Raw genomic sequence first — 24946 nt, forward strand, 5'->3', positions numbered from 1 at the left:
AAAATGCTTTTATTTCATAGCATGCAGCACCAAAACTACAATCAAAACCCTTCTAAGAAAATATACTCCATAATAAATTCAAAACATTTAGTCTAAATTTTCAGGTATCTTGAGAAACTTCATAACATAGTTTTATTGTACTCATGTGGTAATAAATACTAAAATAACAATAACTACCTTGAAAAATTTTTCAGTACATTACAACTCTCCTGCCACTTCATATACTAATTTATATATTTTTTAATAAATACATGTGTATAGTAAAACGTAAGTCAGGATAAAAGGTTTTATCGTATTATTTAAACAGTTTCTTAAAATAACAAAAAAAGTATAAACATGTAATACAATTTAATTACCAAACTAAATAATTACTATAATTCAAAGCTTTTTCTTTAAAAAATATATATTAAATGCAAGCTACCCGTCTTATAAACAAACCAGGCAAAACCAAGATTTAATAAAACATGCTGGAAAAAAAAAAAAAAAAAAAACAGAAATGAATCAACACACTCCACACAATCTACATACACTGCAATCGGACCTTTTCTACGAGAGAAAGCTACGCAAGTAACACAAAACTGATTACCTCCTCCACCCATGAACATTATTCCCAAAGGGCCTCCAGCTCTGACAACTACGCCTGCCTGACTGTGAGTGGAGCGATGCCTGGGAGCTCCGCCTGCTGCGGCTCCTCCGAGGTCTGCCGCGGGATCCAGACCTACTACTTGAGCTGCAAAGAGCGCACCAAAATAACACTGCGCACGTTCCACCAATGCAGCAATGGAAACACAAAACTATTGGGGGAAAAAAACACACACACACACAAAAAAAAATACAACCACAGAAAAAAAACTACGCGAACAGTAGGTTAGGGATGTGCAAAGTTTCAGAAAGTCAAAAGTTGGATTAAAGGCTAATATTTATCAAATTCTTAGTATTCGAAGGATTCTATATTCGAGGGAAAAGATTCGAAGAGAAATATTAGAGGAAGTAAAATAAATTAAAAAAATTCAACCTGATAAAGCTCTAAAGTTACTACATCGATTTTTATTCTCCATAGCGTATTTACCCGCACGTGGTTCGCAGATTTTATGCCACCCGTATTATGAATTTTCTATTTTGGGTAATAATAATAATAATAATAAAAAAATTACTGTTGTGGTTGAATATTTGCTGTGTTGGTTTTTAATAAAAAAAAAACATAAGTAAAAATACATTGTTTAATTAAAATAGTTCAGCAGTGCATGTAAGGCATCATGAACTGCTACAGCTGACACCTGCCGGGTGGCTTCTCGGCCGGCCGCATTTAAAGTGACGTGGCAGTCCGCTGCCGTGCTGGATCTGCAAGAGCGAGAATCTAACAATAAACCAGACAGAAAGAGAGGTAAGTGCTTGCATGTGCATGTGTGTGCACATGCGTGTGTGGGGTGTAACAGTGCACAGTGCAGCAGTGTTTATGGTTCTCCCTTCCTCTCTCAGCATTATAAATGTCCGTGAACTGGCATAATCATTAAGTTTCTATCTGACAGGAAAGAAAAAAACTTTTCCTTTGTATTTTTTGTTAGATCCTGCTGGGATGCGAGAAAAAAAAGGGAGGGGGGGGGGGGGGGGGGAAGGGGCCTTAAAAAATGGAGAGGGAAAAGACGTCGGGGGCAGATTTATGGCGCGGTCCATATTTGAGGGCGACTGTTACTGTGAAAAAATTACCAAAATTAAGGTTGTGACCCATACGAAGGAGCGAACAATCTGCGAGTAAATATGGTAACTATCATGTTACCTTTCTCCAAGATATTACACTTTTACATGTGATTATATAAATAAAATTACAATAATTCTGAAAACTTAGTATGTACATGAGTAAAACTTTTAAAGGGTTAAATGTTTCTATATTTTTTTTTATATTCCTGGTACATTTTTGTATTTTGGACGTAGATTCGGATTCAAAGAGTATATTCAAATTACTATTTAAAATTTGAATTCGAGAAAATTGAAATCTGACTCATCACTACTATTTTTCTTCATCTTCAGGAAAATTACAAAAATTTAGAAAAGTCCCAAGATTTTTTCCTTAAGTGCAGAACACTTTAAAAGCAGAATTTAATGCCATTGTTTGGGGCCATAAATAACATCCGAGGTGTCTGTCTACCAGTACTGTCATTATAAACAAACTAAAACAATGCTGATTTTTTGTGCAGTGACTTGGAAGATCGACTACTGTCACCCGATAGTGAAAATGGATTCGGCTATGTTTATGTGACAGCCCTGGAAATTATCTTCTCCTCCCCTCCCTCTTAACCTAACAAAAATAAAAGTCGACTCATGTCACAAGGAGCAAAAAATAAATTCTGACTAAACATGCACTCAAGCAATTAGAATTTGTGCATATATATTTTTCTTAATGAAGAAAAAATATTTGAGTGATCTTTGATGAAGACTTAGAACTTTAACTTTAACTTTGATTCAAAATTTAAAAAAAATTGTCTTTGCACACCTCTATTCCAAAACCTAGGTTAGCTCTAGCAATTACAGTAAAAAAAAGTGTTATCACCTCACAGCTGTTTCTAAAATTTTGTGTTTGCATCATTTCCATAAAGGAAAAATAAGGTAGACATTTTGTAGCTGAAAACAAATGAGATCTTACGATATAACAATGAAGAAATTTAAATCAAACCCATCAACATGTGTTAAAGATAGTCTATACATACAATCATTACAAATTCTTATATGCAATAAAAAAAATTACTGCTACAAATGTACTACAGTCAAACCTCTCTGAAACGACCCCTCACGGTTCCCAGTTCCCAGGAATAGGGTCTTAATAGATGTTTTCCGAAATTTTCATCAGTTGATTTCAACCCCCCCCCCCAACCCGCTACTCGCTAAGAAACCAGCCATACAATGGCAGGATGCTGTCACTCACAATGCTAGACGGCTTTGGTTTAAACCCACTTCAACCTGACAAGTCCGTCGCCCTACAGGCCACCTCTAAAGAAAATGTGTCAAAAGACAGTTTATTTTTACTGGTCAGTTTACATGTACGTTTTCTGCTTGCCGTAGTTAAATACACTAGAACCCCAATGTCACTAACCCCGGATTTAACGAAGCAGTGATTTTACGAATACATTCTAGGGAACTGTCAAAAAATTGGACATTTTGACCAAAATGTGAAAATTAGAAGAAGAAGAAGAAAAAAAGATCATTAAAATCTGTTAATTTTAACACATTGCATTTTTTGTGTCAGCTTTAATACTTCCAATAATGTTCACGTAAGAATAACAAAAAAAAAAAAAAAATTAATGGGACATTTCCTTTAAAAATATGGCAGCTGTAGGTTCTGCAACGCGAGTGGGCGCACACGAAGCTCGCCCGGCTGGCTGGCGGCAGCGACTTCATGACGCATAAGCTCACCCCTCCCTCCCCTCGAACATTCTTCAAGGCTAGCTCATCCCTCCCAGACACACAAACCATCTAGTGTCCTCCCTTATAACACCCCAACTTCGCTCCTCTTTGAAAAACCTTCAGTGAGAAAATGCTCTTTTCACCCTCCCTTCTCCCGTAAAATTAGGCTATTATGAATGGGGTACTAAAGCGGTGAGGGAGGGGTAAGATTGTTGTAAATATTTTCGGACCCCTCCCACCCCTCCAAACACGCCCAAAAAAAATATGTCAAAATATGGCACTTTTCACACCAAGTTCGAGTTAGTCATCTCTGGTAAGGGATTTACAAGCTTTCAAACTTAAATATAAATGTATTTTAATAGCAAGGGTCCTATGAAAAGGAACATACCGAATAAAATCAAGCTGCTGTCACCAAACAAAGCATAAAATGGCCCAATGCGTGGTCGCCTCATTATTGCTTGCGCGAGAGGCAAGACGTGGAATGTTTGAAGAAAGATAAATGCGGGGGAGACAGACGTCAGCCAGTGTGTTTCCTGCGTGGGGAATAAGTGATGTAGCTTTTTTTTTATGCTGGGTGAAGCTATCTTTTTCTGTCAACCCACGAGAAAAGATAATTGCTTGAGTTGTCAAAATAAACATCGCTGCGGCAGTTAAAACAAGTCGAGGCGGGCAAGCATCCAGTCGGTCGCTGTGTATATCTACTCGAAAAACATAACATCTCAATTCATAACAAGATTCCTTATAACCTACACGTATTGCCGGATGTTTTCAGCCTGATCCATGCAAGTTCTTTAGCCACGTTTTGAATGAAAACCACGGGCAGACCAGTGTTGTGCCCTGTTTTGCGGACACATAAAGCTTTTATCAATTTGCTGACAGTTTTAATATATTTTTACTCTCGTTAAAATGAAGCAGATACAGTACAATACGGTTATAACATTCCCGTTTTTAACATTTTCCCGCCTATAACACCATAATTTCATGGTCCCGTCATTTCTCCATCTATCACAATGCTTTAATTTCCCGCCTGTAACAATATTAAAATTTCTACATTCCCGCCTTTAACGTTCAAATTTGCTTTGATAGCTGCCACAATTTGCAGTATCCCTTCCTTCAAAGTCATAATTTAGAGCGAAACCATAGCTAGAAAATACAGCACGCATATACAAACATCAGATGTTTACATTTGAGTAGTTCACCATAGACGTGGTACACACGCACTCCACAACTTGCACCGGATCGACTATCAATATGGCGTCCTGTTCGCGCTTGTTAGCCTATGACTTGTTCCTTTATATTTATGATGCGCATTTTGTGCACTGATACATGGTTGGAAACAGTGCTACTGTAGTCTATGGTGCTGGTTTTTGTTTCAAAGGTTTAACACCTTGAGATGGTTAACTGTTCTATGGATATATTCACGGCTTTTGTTTGTGGTTAACCTTTACCGTAATTATTATTTTTTTTTTTACTTATTGTAGTCACGGTCGTATTTAATTAAAATACGCCGTATTGAAATTTTATTCAGGTTTTTGTACAGCTATGATGGCCGATAAATATAAGCGAAAATATATTCTGTAGCTGAAAAAATTCAGTTTATTAACCAAGTGGACAGGAACCCCAAACAAACGCGTGTTGTGATTGCAAAAGAGTTGAATATTTCTGTTTCGACTCTGAACTGTATTGTACAAAACATTTTTTTTCTTTAGCATATTATTAGGTATTATCTATAAATAAAATTAACCAATTTTCCACTCTATTGCTGTACTTAGTGTATTACTCCTGTATTTTGTGTTGTTTTACCTATACTTTTTAATTTAATCAATCCACGCGTAATTTTTACAAAGTGAAGATGATTTCCTGCTTATAACATTTTCCTGCTTATAACATTTTTTTTATGTTGGTCCCTTGGAGAATGTTATAACAGGGTTGTACTGTAACGTGATTCATTCGTGGAATAGTGGTTGTCAAGCGCTGACAGCGGTTGACAGGAAGTGGTATCTATTTTTAGATATGCGCTGCCTACGGCAGTACAGCACTCGGCAAGAGAAACGCAGTAACACGCTACTCACCACAAGAAACTTATTTTCTGTACGATTTTCTTCGGATTTCCGGCAATTTTTTCACGGTTCCTCTAAATCAGGTTGTAATAGAGAGGTGGTCGCAATAAATGGGGTCGCAACAAAAAGGTTTTACTGTATACATCACACAGAAATAAAAAAAACAACAAAAAACAAGTCACTTACAAGATATAAAACAAATATTTAATATAGCATAATACTACTTTTCAAACTTGACAATTTTTATACCACATGTAGCATAAAACGGGTTTTAGAATGAACATACAGGCTAAACATTTAAACAAGCATTGCAATAATGTAAACATCATGTGTTATGTGCACATACAAGAAGTGTGATGAATCGCAGACCAATCACACTTACCTAGAACACGAAGATGAATGTGAAGACGACCGTGATCTGGACCAGAACCTGTGGTGGCGGTTGCCCGACGCACTGCCCGAGCTGTTGTGTTTGCTAGACAAAGACAAGACATCACTTGAAAACTATCTATGAAGACAGTATCTCGCTTACATCCCAGTCCTGAGTAAATGGTGACCACTGTTAGATTAATCATTAATGCTAACCCAGCTTGTTAACATTAACAATCTAATTTTTTACACCATCATTAATGTTTTAATGTTAATATTTGTTAATTTTTTTTAAGAACATAAATTAGTGTCTTAATAGTATTATTACAGTTGTGACTCTGACAAAAAAGAAAATTAAATGTAAACCTTTTAATATTGCACAGGAGAAACTTTTTATAGCAGTAATAGAAATGCATTCCATAAAATTATGTGCTATACTGAAAAAAAAAAAAATGTTAATTAAAAATTATATAAAAAATTTAAAAAAAAAAAGAAACCAAGATGGCTTCTTTCAATTACGACTCTTTAGAAATGTAATATTTAATATAAACAGATTATGATCTTGATGAAAAACAGGAGGAAAATATATCTTCAAAATTCTCATTCTAAAATTTTATTTTACAAATTTTTTTATTACAAAATACTACATTTCAGGTAAGTTATTATTTTTTTTTTTACATTACAAAGTTGGGTTTAAAACTTTTATGCTTTTAGTTTAAATCTGGCAACAGAGCAAAACAAAACAAGGACAGTGCTAATGGGAGAAATTGTGCATTGAAAAGAGATAATGTATGCCCATTTAAATTCACATTGCAAAATAAGGAGAAGATACATTTCAGATTGTTGTTTTACAGCTAATAAATTTCACACTTGATATTGCTCGCATGCAATAATTATTAAATGCTTAAGTTAATTCAAAAATCTAAACCTAGAACCTTTTGGTAAGTGCCTTTCAATAATTTCAATAAGCTTATTATCTTTGTTTAGAGTAAAATGTTGAACAAAATTACTCTTCAGAAGAGAAAAGTACATTTATTTTCTATAAGAAACACTTTATATTCATCATTATTGCTAGTGTGTCCACACAAATCTGTAACAAAATTTTCCTGACCAAAATTTCAAATAATTTACCCATTTGATTACAATAATCATACTTAATTTGAAACTAGAATCTATATAAATAATAATTTAAATGTTAGTTCGTTTAAATATAAAATCTCTGCAGTTATTCACAGACGGCATTTAAATTTTGGCAGAACGTTGCCTTTGAATATACGTGCTTTTTTTATATACTTATTTCACACTAGTGACGGGTAAAAAAATATACGTAAAAACATATAGATTTTTAATATTTTCATTTGTATAGTGACACTTATAGAGATATAGGTATATAGAGAAGATAGAGATATGCGGAAGCATTTCCCGTATTTTACGTTGCAACAGCGCAGCATCTGTGAGAATACCTTCAGAAAGAACACTATAATATAAAGTGAATATTACTATGATTAGAACATATTTCTAATACGTCCATGCACGTACTCGCGACACCTTCATTTGCCATTGTAAACAACCTTCACTTCGAAATTTTATTCTTGGCCACGGTAAACTATACAGCCATACGTCTAAATATTCTGTGATATGCGGAAACAATAGGTAAAGTTAAAACAAAATGTGCCATACGTTTAAATATTTATACATAAATTTATATACGCACTTTAAATTAAAAGTTATAGACGCAATTACTGAGCGTATACTAAAGTTATTTAAAGAAAATTAATTCCAGCAAAAATGACGTCTTCGTGTGTGTGTGGTCAAGCTGGTTTCACTTCAATAGTTAGTTGAAGGTAAGTTTTTCTTGGCGACTTAAGGTTCCTATCTATTCGCCTTTGAGGTTTCAAAAACATGTACATTGTTTTATGCACTTTCCAATAAAACTATTAGAGCAACAGCTCTTTAATTTTTTATCCGACAAGTAAAATGAAGTCTTTCTGGAAGCATATTTTTACATTTTCTAATTTCGTGATGTAATTTACTAAAATTAATTGCTCAAAACAAGCATATTGATGCCTGAATTCCAGGTTACTTATCTAAAATTTGTGAAATATGAAACAATACAACTAAAGACGACATTGTTATGATCAAAATGATAGTATAAAAGTGTAGGGTCACCGCTTTGAATTTCAAAATATTCGTTTACGAAAATTGGATATTTTGGTGTTCTTTGTGTCTGACTCGTGCTGCCTGGCGCAAGAGACACGTCAAGCTCGAGGCGAGGACTAGAAGGGAGGGGATGGCGTGGTCTGCAGAGCCTGGCGGCGCTGGAGGGGTGGTTCTGACCTTGAACATTGCCGCGAGAGATAACTGTAAGCTGATTCTTCCCTGCTCGCAGCAGCAACTTGTGTTTCCTGCCGTTGTATCCTGTACTTTAATGTCCGAGATACCTCAAACCATTCTGCCCACGAGAATGTGGATGTGTGTAGAGGAAAACACTCCTAAATAATTATGTAATGTTTGTCTAGTATTCCACTAAATTGCCATCAACATAAAGTGAATATAAAGTATATAAACGCATGAGTTAATAGTGATTATAATAAATTGGTTAGAGAACTATAGCATAAATAATATTAGAAGTAAGTAAAAGTTATTAGTCATCAGCTTCATATATAAAGATGCAATAATAATAATAATAATAATAATACGAGCTTAAAATAAGCCGTGTAATCATGATAGGCCTACTTGAAACAAATTTTCTAGTTTCTGATGCATACATAATTGCAGAAAAATCAGAAATTTACAAAAATCCGAACATATTAATTCATCATGAACTCAATCCTTTTTTATCTTGCTTAGTTGGAAAAAGACTTAAGATATCTGAAACTATTTTAATAAAATTTAAAAAAATGTTCCTGATTTACTAAACTACGCATACAAATTAAATTTTATATACCTTACTTGTCTGAGTATGCACAGTCAAAATTAACTTCTCGTAATGAATTTCGCAGGGGCACAGAAAATAATATTATTAACTTGCTTCCTTTTTTTTTTTGCCTTTCCTCTTGAGCATGTTCCATACTTTCACTGTGACATTTTTACCCTCCTTCACTTTCAATAGGTAGCTAAGTAAATATAGGCCTACATTTCACTACTATCATTCTTTAACAGTAGTGTAACATTTGTTTTATATCAGTTTTTTCTTGTTATTGTGATCTAATAGTATAAGTTAACATACCTAAATATCCACATGCGTCTATCTCAGTTTCAATTTGTCAGCATGGATATAGATGTGACGGCCAGAACACAGGCATCCAAACGGACACGTATTACCATTGTATCAGTTTAAATAAAAAACCTAATTTTTGACAGTTCTAATTTAGCGCCAATATTATTTTGACAGCATACACTCTAAATCAGAATTAGTAAATATTCACTAATTCACAAAGATGGATGAAGCAGTTTCAACAATTTGAATCTGTGAAAATAATTACTCTTAAGCCAGTGAATATTAACATATTTCGTTTAAAGTGTCAATATATCACTAATTAATTAGTGAATATTCACCGATTGTTTCTGTTGTTTCTAAATAATAGTTGTAACTTATTGAGACTGAGTAAAAATTATGTGTATATTCACAAATTAACTTGTAGAATATTGGCACTCTTAAACGAAATCTGTGGATATTTCCTGATTTAACAGTGTTTTATTCACTGATTAAATTTGTTGATACTGCTCGGTTTATCGGTATGAATCTGTGAATATTCACTAATTCAGATTTGCAGTGCATACTTCCACCATAGCTGCTCTGAAAAACGAGAGAATAATGCTAATTGTGTGCGTTTCTTTAATTTGTCGTACTGAAGAAACATGTAGGCTAATTTTCAGATAATTTGTGAAAAATTGGGGGTAAATGTATATACTGAAACAATAAAATATGATATTTGGCAACGGGACACCAAAGATCTTTAATACACCTAAAACACTACACCTACATATACACTTACGATAACCTAAGACATAATACATACACAAGAACAGTAAATGGCAAATATTATAGGCATTTATGTAGGTTGATTTAGATTTACAAAAAAAATAACAAATATGATTATTGTTTATTATTATTATTAGGGCAGACCTGGTGATGTTTAACTGGATAGAATTAACAGGATGTATGGTGAGATCGATAATTTCAAAAATTCTTTAAACTCGTGCAATATTAAAATAAATCCAGAAAATGTTAACTCAGTCTTAACATATTTAAGAATTAATTAACTTTATGCAGTTGTATCAGTTGTATCACGATCAATTGTTCAAAATTAACGGTTAGTTTGTTCAGGGTTCGCGATGATTACTTTTAAATCAGACTGCTCGAACTTATTTAAATACCGTTATTTTCAGTTTAAAACACAGTTAGTGAGGCAAAACAAAAAGAAAGTTTCAAATGAAGTAACTAGACTTGGATAGTGGCACTACTGAGAAAGGCTTGAATGTAATGGCGATGGCTTAGGCTTCAATTGAAATCCCTAAATAATTAAGTGAAACATAGTCACTTCTCGCCACATTTACTCACGTCACGCCTTTGCAGAATGTAGATTTCAACGCACACTATATTTTCAAAAACTGTAGTAAATATTTTACACAATGTTAAAAAAATACTACATAACGGTGTCAGGCCAAGCCTTACGAAGCATACGCCTGACTTTTTTGATACACTTTTTTCTACTACTTCCTCCCTGTTGAGCGAAAGGCTAATTGTTAACTCATATCTGTGTGCGGATTGGCTGCTTTAAGCCCATATTCGGCAGTTTTCGCACACATATTAAGCAGCCAAATACCGGTAGGCTAAGTAACAGTAATTAATAAAATTACAAACAATGACAATTAAATCACAAAATCCGTTAGCTTGAGATGCTGTTATAGAACAAAATAATATAAAATAATTTAAAATAAATTCAGTTCAGGATAGTTTGCAACATTTTATGAGGAAATACAGTAATTGCTATTGTGGATGTATATAATAAGAGTTCAGATTGTTCGTGGCTTAATCTCATAGAAAACATTTAACAATATAATATTTACTGTTATATAACAATACTCATTGCATAATATCTTTAACATTTAATTTCATAATAATAAATAAATAAAATCTGGACGAAAACCATGTTATCGTACAATATACAAAGAAGAAGAGAATAAATTTCTTAAAGCTCTGGAGAAAACTGACAATGAGCGCAACCAAATAGAGAAACAATTCTTCAGGCCGGAAGTGGCGAATGGCTTGAGACCAGGAGGAAAATTCTGACTGCTTCAAATTTTGGGAAGGTGTGCCGGATGAAACCAACGACTAGCTGCAAGAAAATTGTCAAATCAATAATATATTCTTCAGATATTCTTCACGTTCCGGCATTAGAACACGGGAGAAAGTGTGAAGGTCTTGCGATAAAAGAACTGGAAAAGAACAGATAAAACGATCGGGACTTTTTATAGATAAACAATACCCCTCCATCGGTGCTACACCTGATGGCCTCATTGGAAGTAATACAATAGTGGAAATAAAGTGCCCTGCATCTGCATATGGAAAGTATCTAAGAGAAACCATGAAAGAAGGAAAACTGAAGTACCTGATGTTTTCGGATGATAAAATGAATTCTGTAATTTTAAATTCCCCATGGAGTTATATTTATTAAAAACAAACATAGGCTAGTTATTTATGCCCACATTCAACCACACAGTACAATATTATTGTTTAACCCAAAATTCGCATAAGGATCGCAGTACATTTTCTTATACTAAAAATCGGCATAATATATGTGACCCATATGCAGGTAAATACAGCATGTAGATAGAGATATACCGTATTCAGGGTGTCTACCAGATCTAGTAACTTAAATTCCCTGATTTTTCCAGGTTTTCCAGGTCTAAAACTGAATTTTTCCAGGTTTTCTTTAACACAATTACGACATTCCAAGAAACTGAAAAAAATTGCATAATATTACATTGACGGGTTTCAAAGTATTTCAACTTACTTAAATTAGTAAAAAAATTACCTTCTTCCAAACGTGGCCAAAGTGACTCAATTGATGGCAAATAAAAGATGCTGCTACAAATATTTCACACACTTCCTTTTGCAAAAAAAAATTAGTAAAAGGAAGCTCCCATCAATTTCGCAGTGACTCAACTTTTGCGTCTATTGCACTTACTTCAGAACGAGCCAAATCCAACATTCGAGCCTTCTTCAACTGCAATGCCTTGATCTCCTCTTCAACTTTCTTTTTTCTGCCTTCTTCTTGTCTGTAGCTTCCTTTTCTTTTTGTTTTGTTTGCAGGGCTTCCTTACGCCTACAACTAGCATTTCTTACATACTGCTCTACACCTCCAGAACGTTGAACAAAGTCATACATCTGTCTTTGTGCGATCAGTATTTCTTCCTGCAAGTTTTCAGTCAGCTGATTAGAATTCACTGAAAATCCTCTTTCCAATGATGCATTTCCATGGGAAAGTACCAACACCATCCTCACAAACTTTAGAAGGCCTGTTTTGGAAGCTACTGTATATGCCTTAAGAATGAGCATCCACAAGTGATCAAGGCGCCCGTCTTCTCGAGAAAAAGACGAGAACAGTGCTGCAGAATCTTGCAAGGAACATACCAACTGATATGATCACTCAATGTTATCAGCTTCTTGTCCTGATAGCCACCTGTTTTGAAGACAACATTCTAAACTGTACTTCACACGCTGTTTCCTCACACCCGAATTTAAAGCCACAGACGGACATAAGCAGGAAATTCCCTTGGTAAGATTGTACTTCAGGGGACTTTTGTCTTGAAGTCTTTTTACCATAACCTTTAGACAAGTCCTATCATTTTTCTGTAACAGGACAGACTTTTCTGGTACTTTCTCTTTCTTGATGGCATGGCGTACTGCATAACCCAACTTGATATTGTTAGCAGTCAATAGATTTTCCTGGTTATCTACATCCAATGGAGATACATTGCGTTTCTCCCTAAAGCTCTTCAGTACTTCTGGTTTCAAAATTTTCCTGCCAAAGCTAATAAAACCAGTGAATCATAGAGAAAAGGTGCCATGGGTGCTTCACTTTGGAACATTGTGAGAAACAATTCCAGCTCTGATGCCAAAAAAAGGAAGAATGTCAATTTTACTTTTAGAAGATTATCTTCAAGAGCACATTTCACTACACTGAAAGAAAGAGATGAAATAGAAACTTCACTAACCAATTTCTTTAGGTGGGGTAACGTTTTCATGGCACGCTCAGCAACTGCAGAATTCCATATGATTGCACAAAATTTATTGGGAAAAAGCTCTGATCCAGTTATTCTAATGTAATCTGCCCTCCATGCAGATATGTGCTTAAACAAATAGTAACTGTGCCTCAAAAAACTAAAAACGTCCCATTGTGTTACAGAAATTCCAGTTTTGAAAGCACCATGGACCGTATGAAGCCCACAGCTACCAATTTCTAGCAAAGATGGTGAATCTTCACCAAAAGTGTCTGTGATATGTATTTTCAACGCTAACAAAAATGTCCAGTTTATGTTGAGGGCATCCATAGATACTTAAAATTAAATGCACCTGTCGGTATAATCTGAACGTGGGAAACACATGCTGCAGCACGTCACGTCAGCAGGATAACAGACCATCTTGAACCAGTTTGTATCACGTGATTTGATGCCACTTCCAAATCCGATGGTAAATAAAAGAATTTGGACGTGGGAACTGTTCGTTATTTTCCATTCAAAAATAAAAATGGGAGGGGATACACATGATGCCACGCCAATGCAAGCTGATCAATAAACAAAAAACGTATTGCCAACTACAACCTACCAAACAAAAATTCCCTGATTTTTAAAAAATTTCCCTGATTTTTCCCTGATTACAAAATTCCCTGATATTTCCAGGTTTTCCAGGTTTTCCAGGGTCAGTAGACACCCTGCGTATTGGCCCGAATATAGGGCGACCCCGAATATAAGGCGACCTGCAGTTTCAGAAGGCCAAACAAATGTAAAAATAATTTTTTTTTGTAGAAATTAATGTGAAAAATCATTAGACATACATTTTGTGTTGATAAATCCTTTTTGCATTTATGTATAACAATTAATTTATATTTATCACATAACTTATTTAAAAAAAGTTTGAATGGCCTATCCTAAAAGTCAAAAGAAAACAATTAGAAAATATTTACATTTTTAAGTATTACACTAGAAATATTTTTGGTATGTTTACTCTAATGAAGCTGCATGATTGGCATCTTCAGAGCTGTTTATTTGTCTAGAGCTCGTTCCCCGCCGTTCCACCGATGTGTGATTGTTCATTTTTCACAGTTTACTGTATCTACGAATTTAAAATTTTTACAATGGCTATTAATCACTCTTAAAATACAGCATTTAACTTTCCGTTTCACTTAAGCTACGTATTACTACAGAACAAGGCGTATTACTATTTAGTAGTGTGTTAAACGTAACAAAGTAAACAAAGAATGCAGCTTGCCAGAACAAAACAAGTGGCTAGCTGCCATGGTGAAGCCATGAATAAATTCGGCCCTGAATAAATTCGGTGACGTGGCCGCAAATATTTGTCCATATTACTCTCTGACAGAGAGTCTCTGTCCTATTAATTTTAAAGAATAATCTATGATAATTATGTTGTTTGAAACGTTTTTACATAATTACAGAGTGGATTATTAAAATAGCTTTTTAAGCAACGTACAAAATTCCTGTTAATATGGCATCTTCGTGCGTGTTCGGCAATGTTCGTTTTACACCAAGGAAATATTGTGGAAAGACAGTTGGCAGCTGTGAATTTCCAAACATTACATCCAAAATGTTTGTAAACGTAAACAATCGTTCTGAAAATAGCTGTGATATTTTAGTACAAATATTTCCGTTAAAAATCTGAAGATAAATTACCGTAAATGTTAACACACGATTGTACACAAAGTACAAATATGAATTGTGTAATAACAGGTTGCCATTTTAAGATGATTCAACATTCACATTTTTACTCAAGAACAAATATTTTAATTTTCAACTTTAAACAATTGTGAATTACTGCAATATTGGGTGGATTTATAGTTTTCCTCGTGTGAGGTAACAAAGTTTTAGTTAATATAACAAATCGTGAACATTTTGTTTAACAATGTTTCTACTGTAGCTTTTAGCTTGGAACTAATGTTTGCGATGCTGACGTCTTGGGTGCGAAAATAAGGCGACATCCAATTTTTGCATCTCTCGTTTATGTAAAAATGCTCGCCTTATATTTGGACCAATACGTTACCTAAAGAATTAGAGAAAGAGATAAAATTGCTTTGTATGCTTAAAAAAACACACACACACACACCCCCACACACCTGCAATGCATGCTGGGCTTTAATTAGTTATATAATAAAAAAAATAACGAAAATTCAAAGATATGTCATTTCATAGTGAATATGACCGCACAAAACACCATTTGGGAAAAAAATAGGGATGGGCCGGTCGAATCCTCGAATCCCACCGAATCTCTAGTATTCGAAAGATTCAAAATTCGAGGGGAAAGATTCGGGATTCGAGGAAAAATATTGATGTAAATGTAGTACTTTAAAAACTTAAATGCTTACAATTTACTTGGCTTGTTTACGTTTTCCTTGGAACACATCCTATTGGGGTACAGTAGAACCTCGTTAATACGTGATGGTCAGGACCAAGATAATCACGGATTACCGAATTTCACGGACTAGCGATTAAAAGGCTGGAAGAGCTTGTCAAGCTTCTGAGACACCGGCGTGCAGCTGGGTTAAGGCCGTTCACGGTAACGGCCGGCCGTCTTCGAATTAGTGTCTCGGCTTAAAAAAATACAGCACTGCCTAGCCATTAGTTCACGGTCATTTACAAATTTACAACAGCCGAAGAGAGAAAGATAAAGATCGTGCTGACCTTGCGCACCCCCCCCCCCCGCCCCCTCCTACTCATACAGCTGAAGACGGGAAGCAGAAGTCAGGACATCCCCCTCAAGTTTAAAGAGTGACAAATGTAACAGCTGAAAGGGGGGGGGCAACACAAAGGGTCGGTACAAACAGCGTTGCAGAGTTTGGCGGCCCACGCAATGGCTTGCAGTGTTTGTCGGCGGCTGGCCCGCGTGACGTTAATTTTAAGCGCTGACAATTTTTACTTTTTTTTCTTTCTTCTCTTTTAAATCGTCCCGGATTATCCGATTCCCGAATTAGCGCATCACGGATTAAAGAGGTTCTACTGTATTGTACTTTTAATTGGTTATTATATAAAAAAAATTATGAAGCATGTACTGATTTAGGAAACTTACTTTATATTCATGAACATGGATGCATTGTCGCTACATTGGCATTAAATAAGGCATAAAACACATATGTATTCTCAGAATATGCTAAAAAAAAATAAAGCACATTTGGGATCTAGACTAAATACTAGGGATGGGGCGACCGAATCCAATATCCGCCGAATCCGCCGAATCCTAGGGATTCGAAGATTCGGCGGGTCTGATATAGGATTCGTCAAAGGATTCGGTTTTTTACTATTTACGGGGAAAAAAATACAGTAAAACTCACTTACGAGGTCCCGCATGGTAGGTTTTTCCGTATAAAGCGTTTAAATTGCCCGAGGTCGCATCATTTACGCCATTAAATGTGTGATATAAAGTCCGTTAAATTTTTTTCTGAAACTTTCTGTCTCAAATTATGGCGCACGTAAAACGTAAATATGAAGAAAAGACAAATGAACAACAATATACGAAGAAATATGGATGATGTACCATAACTACAGTACAAAGCCAATAGATATTTTAAGATAATTACCATAATAAGAACTAAAGATTCTTTGTAGAATACCATAATTACTACAGAAGCATGATGGCTACCATATTTGCACTATATTTACCGTAACAACAGAGATGTATATTTACCGTGATAGTAATGTATTATTTATTTATGACATATTAAATTAAAGAACATTGTTGAAAAAAAAAAAGGATGTTAAACTTTGATATGTATGGTTGGCACATTTTGCTAAGAAATAATGTGATGTGAAAGAATGCAGTACTACTACGAAAAGTGAAAATGGTACTCGTGGATTTTTAGGTTATGTCAGTCTCTTTCGTTTTTCAGTAATATCGGCCGAAAATTAACAAGCGTACTGTATCGGAAGTCGGCAGAAATGCCGATTCAACTAAATATTGGCAAAATCGGCTTCTTCAATACAGCTGTACATTTAATGACATGAGTAAACATATTTCAGATTTCAGGATATTGAAAAAGACTTTAATTTCCATGTAGGTTTATGTGTGTATGTTTTTTTGCAAGTGTAAATTGAATGAAGTAAAATGCTTTTATTTTTATTACTTTCAATTGATTAAACTTTAATGACCAGTTACAGATATTTATGACACTAATTTTGGGGTTAAGCAATTTTACTAAAGCATTCCAGCCAAGCAGGTTGCCAGCGAGAGACGCTTCTCTTCTGCTGGAAACACTATCGCCAATCGTAGAGCTAATTTAACTCCTGAACGTGCAGAACAAATTATTGTTCTGCATGATAGATTAAAGAACAGAATTTAATACTCTGTGACAATCTCTCTCAGAATTATTGTGCTGAAAAGTGGAAATGTTGAAACAATGTGAATGTACTTTTCAAACAACATGATTTTTGGTGCTGAGTTTGTTGAAGCTCAGTAAGGACTCCAGAAAAATTGACAAGGATGAAATTTTCCCAAAGATATGTTACATTTACACAAACATATACTTGGTTATGTTAGTTGGATGATATCAGTTACTAATGAACCAATGGAAACAGGTAAGATTCAATGGAAAAAAAATGTTATTTTTTTCTAGCAGTGCAAAATGTAAACACACACTGTCAATACTTACCCAAAATTAATAAGCCCACTTCATTTTAATACTTTATTCAAACATTATACTAAGTTTAAGATAAAAATAATTTCCCAAAAGTGTAACTGTACCACAAAAGCTCGAGCTCGGCTCAAAGTAAAATTCTTAGGCTCGCAGACCTCTAGCTTATTTATAGAAAAAATCCTAACCGCTAATCTGTACTAAAACTGAAATTTCTCAAGAAAAATTTTTTGTCTTTATATACACTTAGGCTATACCAGAAATGTACCAAACTACATGTGATAAAGTCAAGGGACTTTTAGTGCAAGCAGAATACATCTCTTTACATTAGATATGTGGACATCATCTGTTAAAAGATTCGGATTCGGGTTCGAGATTCGGCAATTCCAGTCGAGGATTTGAGTTAGGATTCGGATTCGAGGAAATTAGGATTCGCCCCATCCCTACTAAATACGAATCTTGGTTTTTTTTAAAATAACTTTACAGAGAAATCTGTTAGTAATACAACAGTAATGCCGACTTTCATCACAAGTTACGGTCGCACATGTAGTAATAACAATGAAATAATGAATGACAAAAATTAATACATTATACAATTATTATTTTAATCGCAATTCAATTTTAAATATTCTGATACACATTCTATTTATGAATTTTTTTAGGACCAAGTTTGGTTTCTGTAGACTACCAACGTTAAAATATGTATTATCTGAGAATTCCATGATGGCCAACCAATGAATTTGTTAGCCAATCATTTTGAGCGACATAAAAAATAACTAATATCAATATAAAAAATTTTAATGGGTAAACTAGAGAAATCACCCCGTCACTTTTAACTTCGGGCATATTAATCACTATGCTTTAGTGAGGCTTAATTTTAAAAGACGCACGACAATATTTCTTATGGCCTAAATCCATTGCAGCCAAGATGGCGCCTTTCAGTTTCCATTAAATATTTCAGGAAAGCGTTTACCTTCATTTGGACTTAAAACAAATGTCAAGTTGCTAACTACAAAATATTGTTCCGTCGGATGTCGAATTTTGTTTTCCGATTTCCGTGGATACATGAATCACATAATGCGTGAATGCCTTAAATCCACCAAGTCGGATTCTACAGCAATTGATGAAGTGACCAGATTCTTACGTGATCCTACAGTTAACCCAGAAATAAACATTCTCGAATACTGGAAAACTCTGCGTGTTCACCCAGGCTACATATGTCCAAAAAATATTTGTGTTCACCACCTGCGACAGTGTTCTCTGAACGTTTGTTCAGCACTGCAGGAAACATATGTGACCAAAAACGGAATCGTCTTGATCCAGACTGTGTCAAAATCCTTGTTTTTTTTTTTAATAAAAATTTAAAGGGTTAAATAATTCTGCATAATGTTTAATTTTTTCTCTTAACTTATAAATTATTTTATAATTAACCCTTGAGAACTGGATTCGGATTCGAGGGGTGGATTCGAGGTACTGTTTGGGATTCGGATTCGAGATTCGAATTCAAGAAAAATGGGATTCGAACCATCACTAGAAAAAAAATAAATAATAAAAAAACCTCCCCCCTCTCTCAGTCTAGGTGATGGTTTACTGGAGCAAGACATTTCCCCCCTGAAATTACTACCCCTGGGGAATATCCATGACTTTTTTTAGGGCCTCTTGGAGAGTTTTCATAATTACTTTCAGGAATTTCCCCAAATCTTTATGAATTTCAAAGTCAAATTCCCCGACTGGCCAGAACGCGACTGCTACCTTCTCCTCCGCCGGCGCCGGGAGTGCGTGTCCACGCGCCGACGCGAGCTGCGCGACCTGCGCGACGAGGACGAGGACGAGGAAGCACAGCTGGAGGAGCTGCTGGCCCGGCGCGACCGGTACTGCTTGTGCCTCCTGTCGCGGGAGCGGCCCCCTCCGCTGGAACCACACACAACAACGTGCAGCAAACACAACAGTGGCAAATTTAAGAAAAAAAAGAAAAGGTTCTACATGGTTTCTGTCTACAATCTGCAATTGCTGAAAGGATATCATGGTGATTAAACAAATGTTATAAAGCACCTCTGCAAACAAGGATTTGTTAACACGCGAGACAAAAAATTTGGCATGAGAACATTTTTTTTGAGTGTTTGTGCAATGAGCAACTCTTTATAAAAGTAAAATATAAACCATTAGTGTACTTTAAAAAGAAAGAAAAAAATAATAAAAATTCTACAAATTGACGTAGAAGAATGCTGAAAACTCCATGCTAGATAGCATAAAAAAACTTTTAACAACCCAGGTTGGACTAATAAAAAAAAACCCCAGTCGTCGGTGAAGCCCGCAACGAGACTTTAAGCTTCAACTTTTAGTCATTGTTCCGAAAGACTGAGTTCTTCGGTGGTACCGTAGTTCATGAGAAACCATGGCACAATTAGTGTGAACTGTCTTTCAAAGTAATAATAGGCTATGTGCTAAAGTTGTATACTTTAAAAGTACTGGCTTCCGTGGTCGTAAAACAGACGTAGGGGTTTATTTTGTTGAAGTCTGGGAAGAGGTTATGTCCTAAAGTTGTATACTCTAAATGTATTGGCTTTCGTAGTCGCAAGATGGCAGTCACGTTAGCTGCGAATCTTCAAGTATTAATAAAACTATGTTAACATCAATTGTGTCTTGAGACATTATTTCTGTATTTAATCGTAGACAATACTATTTTATACTGGAAATTACATAATTCTCAGTGGAAAAATTATTTATGCAAGTGTTTATGCATGACCAACTCCAGGCCAAATCCATTTGCTAGCCGGGAGGTCATGGGTGTGATAAACTAGATCATACTGGTGGCTTGTAAAAGGGTTTGTGGCGATATTTGAAAATATATAATACTAGCTGAAGTACCCGGCATTGCCCAGGCTAAACATATCATAATATGAGAAACATCACCACTGAGTTTCATGTCTGTAGGACATTCACTTGAAAATGGAAAATTTTTGTACAATCTAGGTGCATAAAGGTTTCGCATCAACAAAACTGGGATGCCAATCTTCAGCTTCATTTTGTTGGAAGGCAGCTAACCCCTAGGCAAGATGTGATGGACACACCAAACGATAGCGCGTTACAAATTCAAGGCAACGCCATCTATTGACAAAGTTATTAACTATACTTGTATATTAAAGCCGTTAGTTCACTAGCAGCCGCGAGCTTCACTAAGCGAATGGGTTTCGTCAAAGCGAAGGATAGGAATTGTCAGACCTAAAGACATTGAGAAATGACACAAAACTCACCGTTTGTGTGTGTGAATGGGCAACCTCCTATGATTTTCTATTACAAAATTGAATTTAACCCCTCTCTCACTCCGTTACGGATGGAATTTCATAATAATATGTAGTTTATATCACTCTTTAGCCCATAATCTATCTATATGCAAAAAATCATGTCAATCTGTTGCTCTGTGAAAGAAGAACAGACAAATACACTTTCATATTTGTAATGTTTGTAAGAACTAGTTGTACAAGTAATGTTTAAGGCAGATGGATCTGAATTAACTTACTCAAGGAAGTAGAGGTAATAAATGCAGAAGTAGACAACTGAATAAATGGATGAATGAATTAATTAAGACTAACGCTAGCTGACAATGAGGTCATTAGACACAGTAAGGGGTGATACGATGAGCACAAAGCATTTATGGAATAAATGAGAGGGTAAAGTTACACAGTACATAGTACACAGAGAATACCCATTGACTCACTCACCAACGATCACCACGTTTCTCACTCGCAACCAGTGGCGTAGCCAGGATTTGTGTATGGGGGGTCTTAAGAAGCATGGCCCCGCCCCGTATTAAAGCGGGGCGTCCGGGGGGTCCTCCCCCGGGAAAATTTGGATTTTAAGGTGTAAAATAGTGCTATTTTAGCAGTTTTCGGTACTTAAATTTAAATATTGTAATGGTTAAAATTTTATTCATTTTAATATGAAATTTGTTTGAGTAATGAATAAGATATTAATTAAAGATTTGGTGCTAAGGGGGGGGGGGGGGGGTGAACACCTAAAATCCCCCCCTGGCTACGCCCCTGCTCGCAACCACAGTAAATTGAAACCTGACCACAACAATGGGCGGCAATTGATCGCTTAAGGGCGCCATCTGGTCGGGGTGTATGTGTATTAGTGAGACAGGATAATAAACGTGACGCTCGCTGGTATTTCTAGTGCGGTATAACCTCTAAGCTAAGAATTTGAACTGGCACGCAGTATTCTCAGGAAAAAGGTGAAATTTGAGCGGTGACCGCAACATTATATGGCAGAGAAATTAAGATAAAGGTGTAATGCAATGCCTTTTGAGTGCTTTCAGGAATCTGTAATGGGCATTTGAACATAACGGATTTTAGCTCTTTTCACTCCTAAAAATACAGATCTGAATACATTTTCAAAACAGACACCACTAGGATATGATGAGCCGTTTTCAAATAGTGTTGTTCCTTCTGAAACTGTGCACACCACATGTGTGTCCAGGAAACCATTGTGGCCCTCTGCTATTGATGAGGAAACTATATTACCGCAGAAAATGTTTTTTTTTTTTTTTTTTTTTAATTTGCTCACGTCGACAGTTATGACACATTGAAGCTAAATAAACTATGGGACTGACAAGTTTGTGTCTGACTCAGCATTAAAGATTTCCCAGATGGAAAATCACCCTATAAGTACTAAGGAGCACTAATATGAGATGGAAGTAAATATTAATAATAATAATTTTTTTTTAAACTGGATGAATTAAAAGTGGAGAGGAAGAATTGCAAGCAACTGGTGAAATGCCCAGGAACCACATGACTAAAAATTTGTACACAGAACATACACCAACTGAAGCAGTGACAACGTATAATTACATAGCTCGCTGTAACATACCTCTCTGTCTTCTCTTCCTTGTTTTCTGCCGAAGGCACCCCACTAGAGTAGTTCAACTGAGTCTGAATCTCGACACTACAAACACTAGGGCGGGTTTCTTGCTCCTTGACCTCACCACCAGTTCTGTCACTTGCGCAGTTGGCATCCCCGTCAACGACAACGCTGGCAGGCGCACACGCTCCAACACTCGCGGGTTCCACCGAGTCTACGCAAGGCGGGTCCGACACACCTCCGTCGCCGGGGCGGGCTTTGTCCAGTTCCTTCAAGCGGCTACGGTACTGCTCCAAGTTTATTTTACGTTTCTTCGTCTCCCTGGCCTCCTCTTTTGTCTCAGCGTTACTGGAAGCAACATTTTCGGTGTCTTCGCGGACGTCGGTGCACGGGGCGGTGCGAGGGGCAACAACCGGAGCTTGGCATTTCTTCAACACTGACACCATGGTGATTTCCCTCGGCTTTGGCTGGTTCTGCACAGCTTTGCAGTTGTTGGACTTTTTGGACAAGCTTGAAACGTTCACACCCACCGCTTCCAGATCGATGTCTTTGCCATTGACGGAGAGAACGTTGCTGACATCCGAGGAACCGGCCTGCTTAGGGGACCGAGTTTTCTTCCACGTCTCGTTCAGCTCAGGGAAACTGTGGACCGGAGTGAAAACGCTGCCCGGAGGCGTCAGGGTTTCCTCGCTAGCATCACTCACATCACCGGATTCCAAGCCACTGTCCTTCTTGGCATTCTTCTCCCAGCACTCTTCATCTTTGCTGGGAGGCTTTTTGTTGTTCTTAGCTTGGGGCGCCATGACGATGTAGTCCGGCAGTCGCGAGTACACGCTGTCTTTGTGAGTATCTGACTTATTGAACAAATTTTCCGCACTCTTCCCACAGTACTCTGAAGCATCGGAATGGTAAAATGATTTGGTTGGAGAGTTTTCACCTGAAGAACAGCAATAATCATGGTCCAACTGCACACTTTCTCCTCCTGCGTTCCCAGACACCTAAAAAAAAATATTGATTGTATAGTTTATGATGAACAACAATTTATAATGCACAAGACAAAGTTTAGCAACACGCTCACTCATCAGTCACTTCAAAAAGTGACAAAGTACAAATATCTCCAAAAGAGGTCCATACAATTAAATGTTCTATAGATCAACCTCAGTATTGTTACGAACGTGGGAGGAAAGGACACGAAGCGTGCCAGGTGCCTGGCAACACTGCACGGCCAAAGACGTCACGTGTGCACAGCAGCCCGCCCTCACCACCTCCCCTACCCCCGCGCTCTACCTCGTGCCGTTATTCATCCCTTGGTGACCTGGGAATTCAGCATGGAGTGGTGGGAATAAGCGTTGTTATTTTGGATACTTCGAGCGTCATTTTCGGCCTGGGATGATTCGACATATCACAAACATTCCAGTTGGTTCCAGAATAATTGCCTCAAGGGTATAGAAGTGGCGAAGCTGGCCTCCTCGGGAGTTCTGAAAGTTCTAACAGGCGAGTTGAAGTGAAGAAAGAGTTGGCGAGGAGGACAAGAGAACCCCTTTTGCGAGTGGCGCAATGCGGTACGCCGGGACCGTGCGAGTGAGACTGAGTGGTGCGAAACTGTGTGTGTGTGTGTGGACGGGTACGAGGTAAGCGGTGAACCATTGTTGAGCCTAGCTCTAGTGAGAAGTGCGAACTGCGGACTTGACAGATACTTAGTGATTTATGAACAGACATTAAGTGTGGTGATTAATTAGTAATGTAATTAGTAATGTAAATATCAGTAGAAAATAAAACCTGTATAAAAATTGGGCTATCCTTATGAACCTGATTTCTCCCACTCGCAACAATATTTTTGCAAGGATTAAATTATTTTAAATAAATAATCCCCCTCCCCTTATCAAATACTATGGAACAATATTTTTTACATCCATTTAAATAATGCTGACAAATCGGTAGAGGGTTTTTTTTACAGTAGGTATTGTATGTAATTATTTATTTACTATAAATGGTTTATAATTTATGAACATGGTTTATTACTTGACAAATATAAATTCAAAGTTTCTTGAAAATACTTGCAAAATAGCTTCAAGTTTACAACCTGAATTTTTTAAAATTACATAAATAATCTTTAAAAAGAATGCCCAGAAACAAAATGTTAATCCTGAACTTCTTAACGAAGTACTATGTTTTTTTTTTTACAAAGCATTACTTTACTGCATGTCTATCACGACAGTTCCAGGTAACAAACTTTTATTGTAAAAAGGATTTGGAATACACATCTTTGCAATAAACAGGACAGAAGAGAAATAAATAAATAGATAATTCAGATTAAAATTTTTAAATTATTGAACTAGAAGAGCATTACTATTATTGTATTAAAAAAAAAAAAAATTTTTTTTCACAAATATT

At 36.2% G+C, this 24946-nt stretch overlaps 1 protein-coding gene across 5 annotated transcripts in view; it reads right to left on the reverse strand.

The window, feature by feature from the left end:
• Positions 1-24946, reverse strand: part of LOC134539545 (uncharacterized) — a 70262-nt gene that overhangs the window by 17355 nt on the left and 27961 nt on the right. For 4 of the 5 annotated variants that reach the window (XM_063381662.1, XM_063381664.1, XM_063381665.1 and 1 more), the window contains exons 8-11: positions 22562-23550; positions 19445-19603; positions 5842-5934; positions 587-730 (exon numbers count right to left, since the gene is read on the reverse strand). In XM_063381662.1, the coding sequence (XP_063237732.1) occupies positions 587-730; positions 5842-5934; positions 19445-19603; positions 22562-23550 (1385 nt within the window). The remainder of the gene's footprint in view (positions 1-586; positions 731-5841; positions 5935-19444; positions 19604-22561; positions 23551-24946) is intronic. The other variant, XM_063381666.1, reaches the window with a different exon arrangement.

Source organism: Bacillus rossius, chromosome 15, assembly GCF_032445375.1.
Source record: "Bacillus rossius redtenbacheri isolate Brsri chromosome 15, Brsri_v3, whole genome shotgun sequence".
In the NCBI taxonomy this organism is placed as follows: Eukaryota; Metazoa; Arthropoda; class Insecta; order Phasmatodea; family Bacillidae; genus Bacillus; species Bacillus rossius.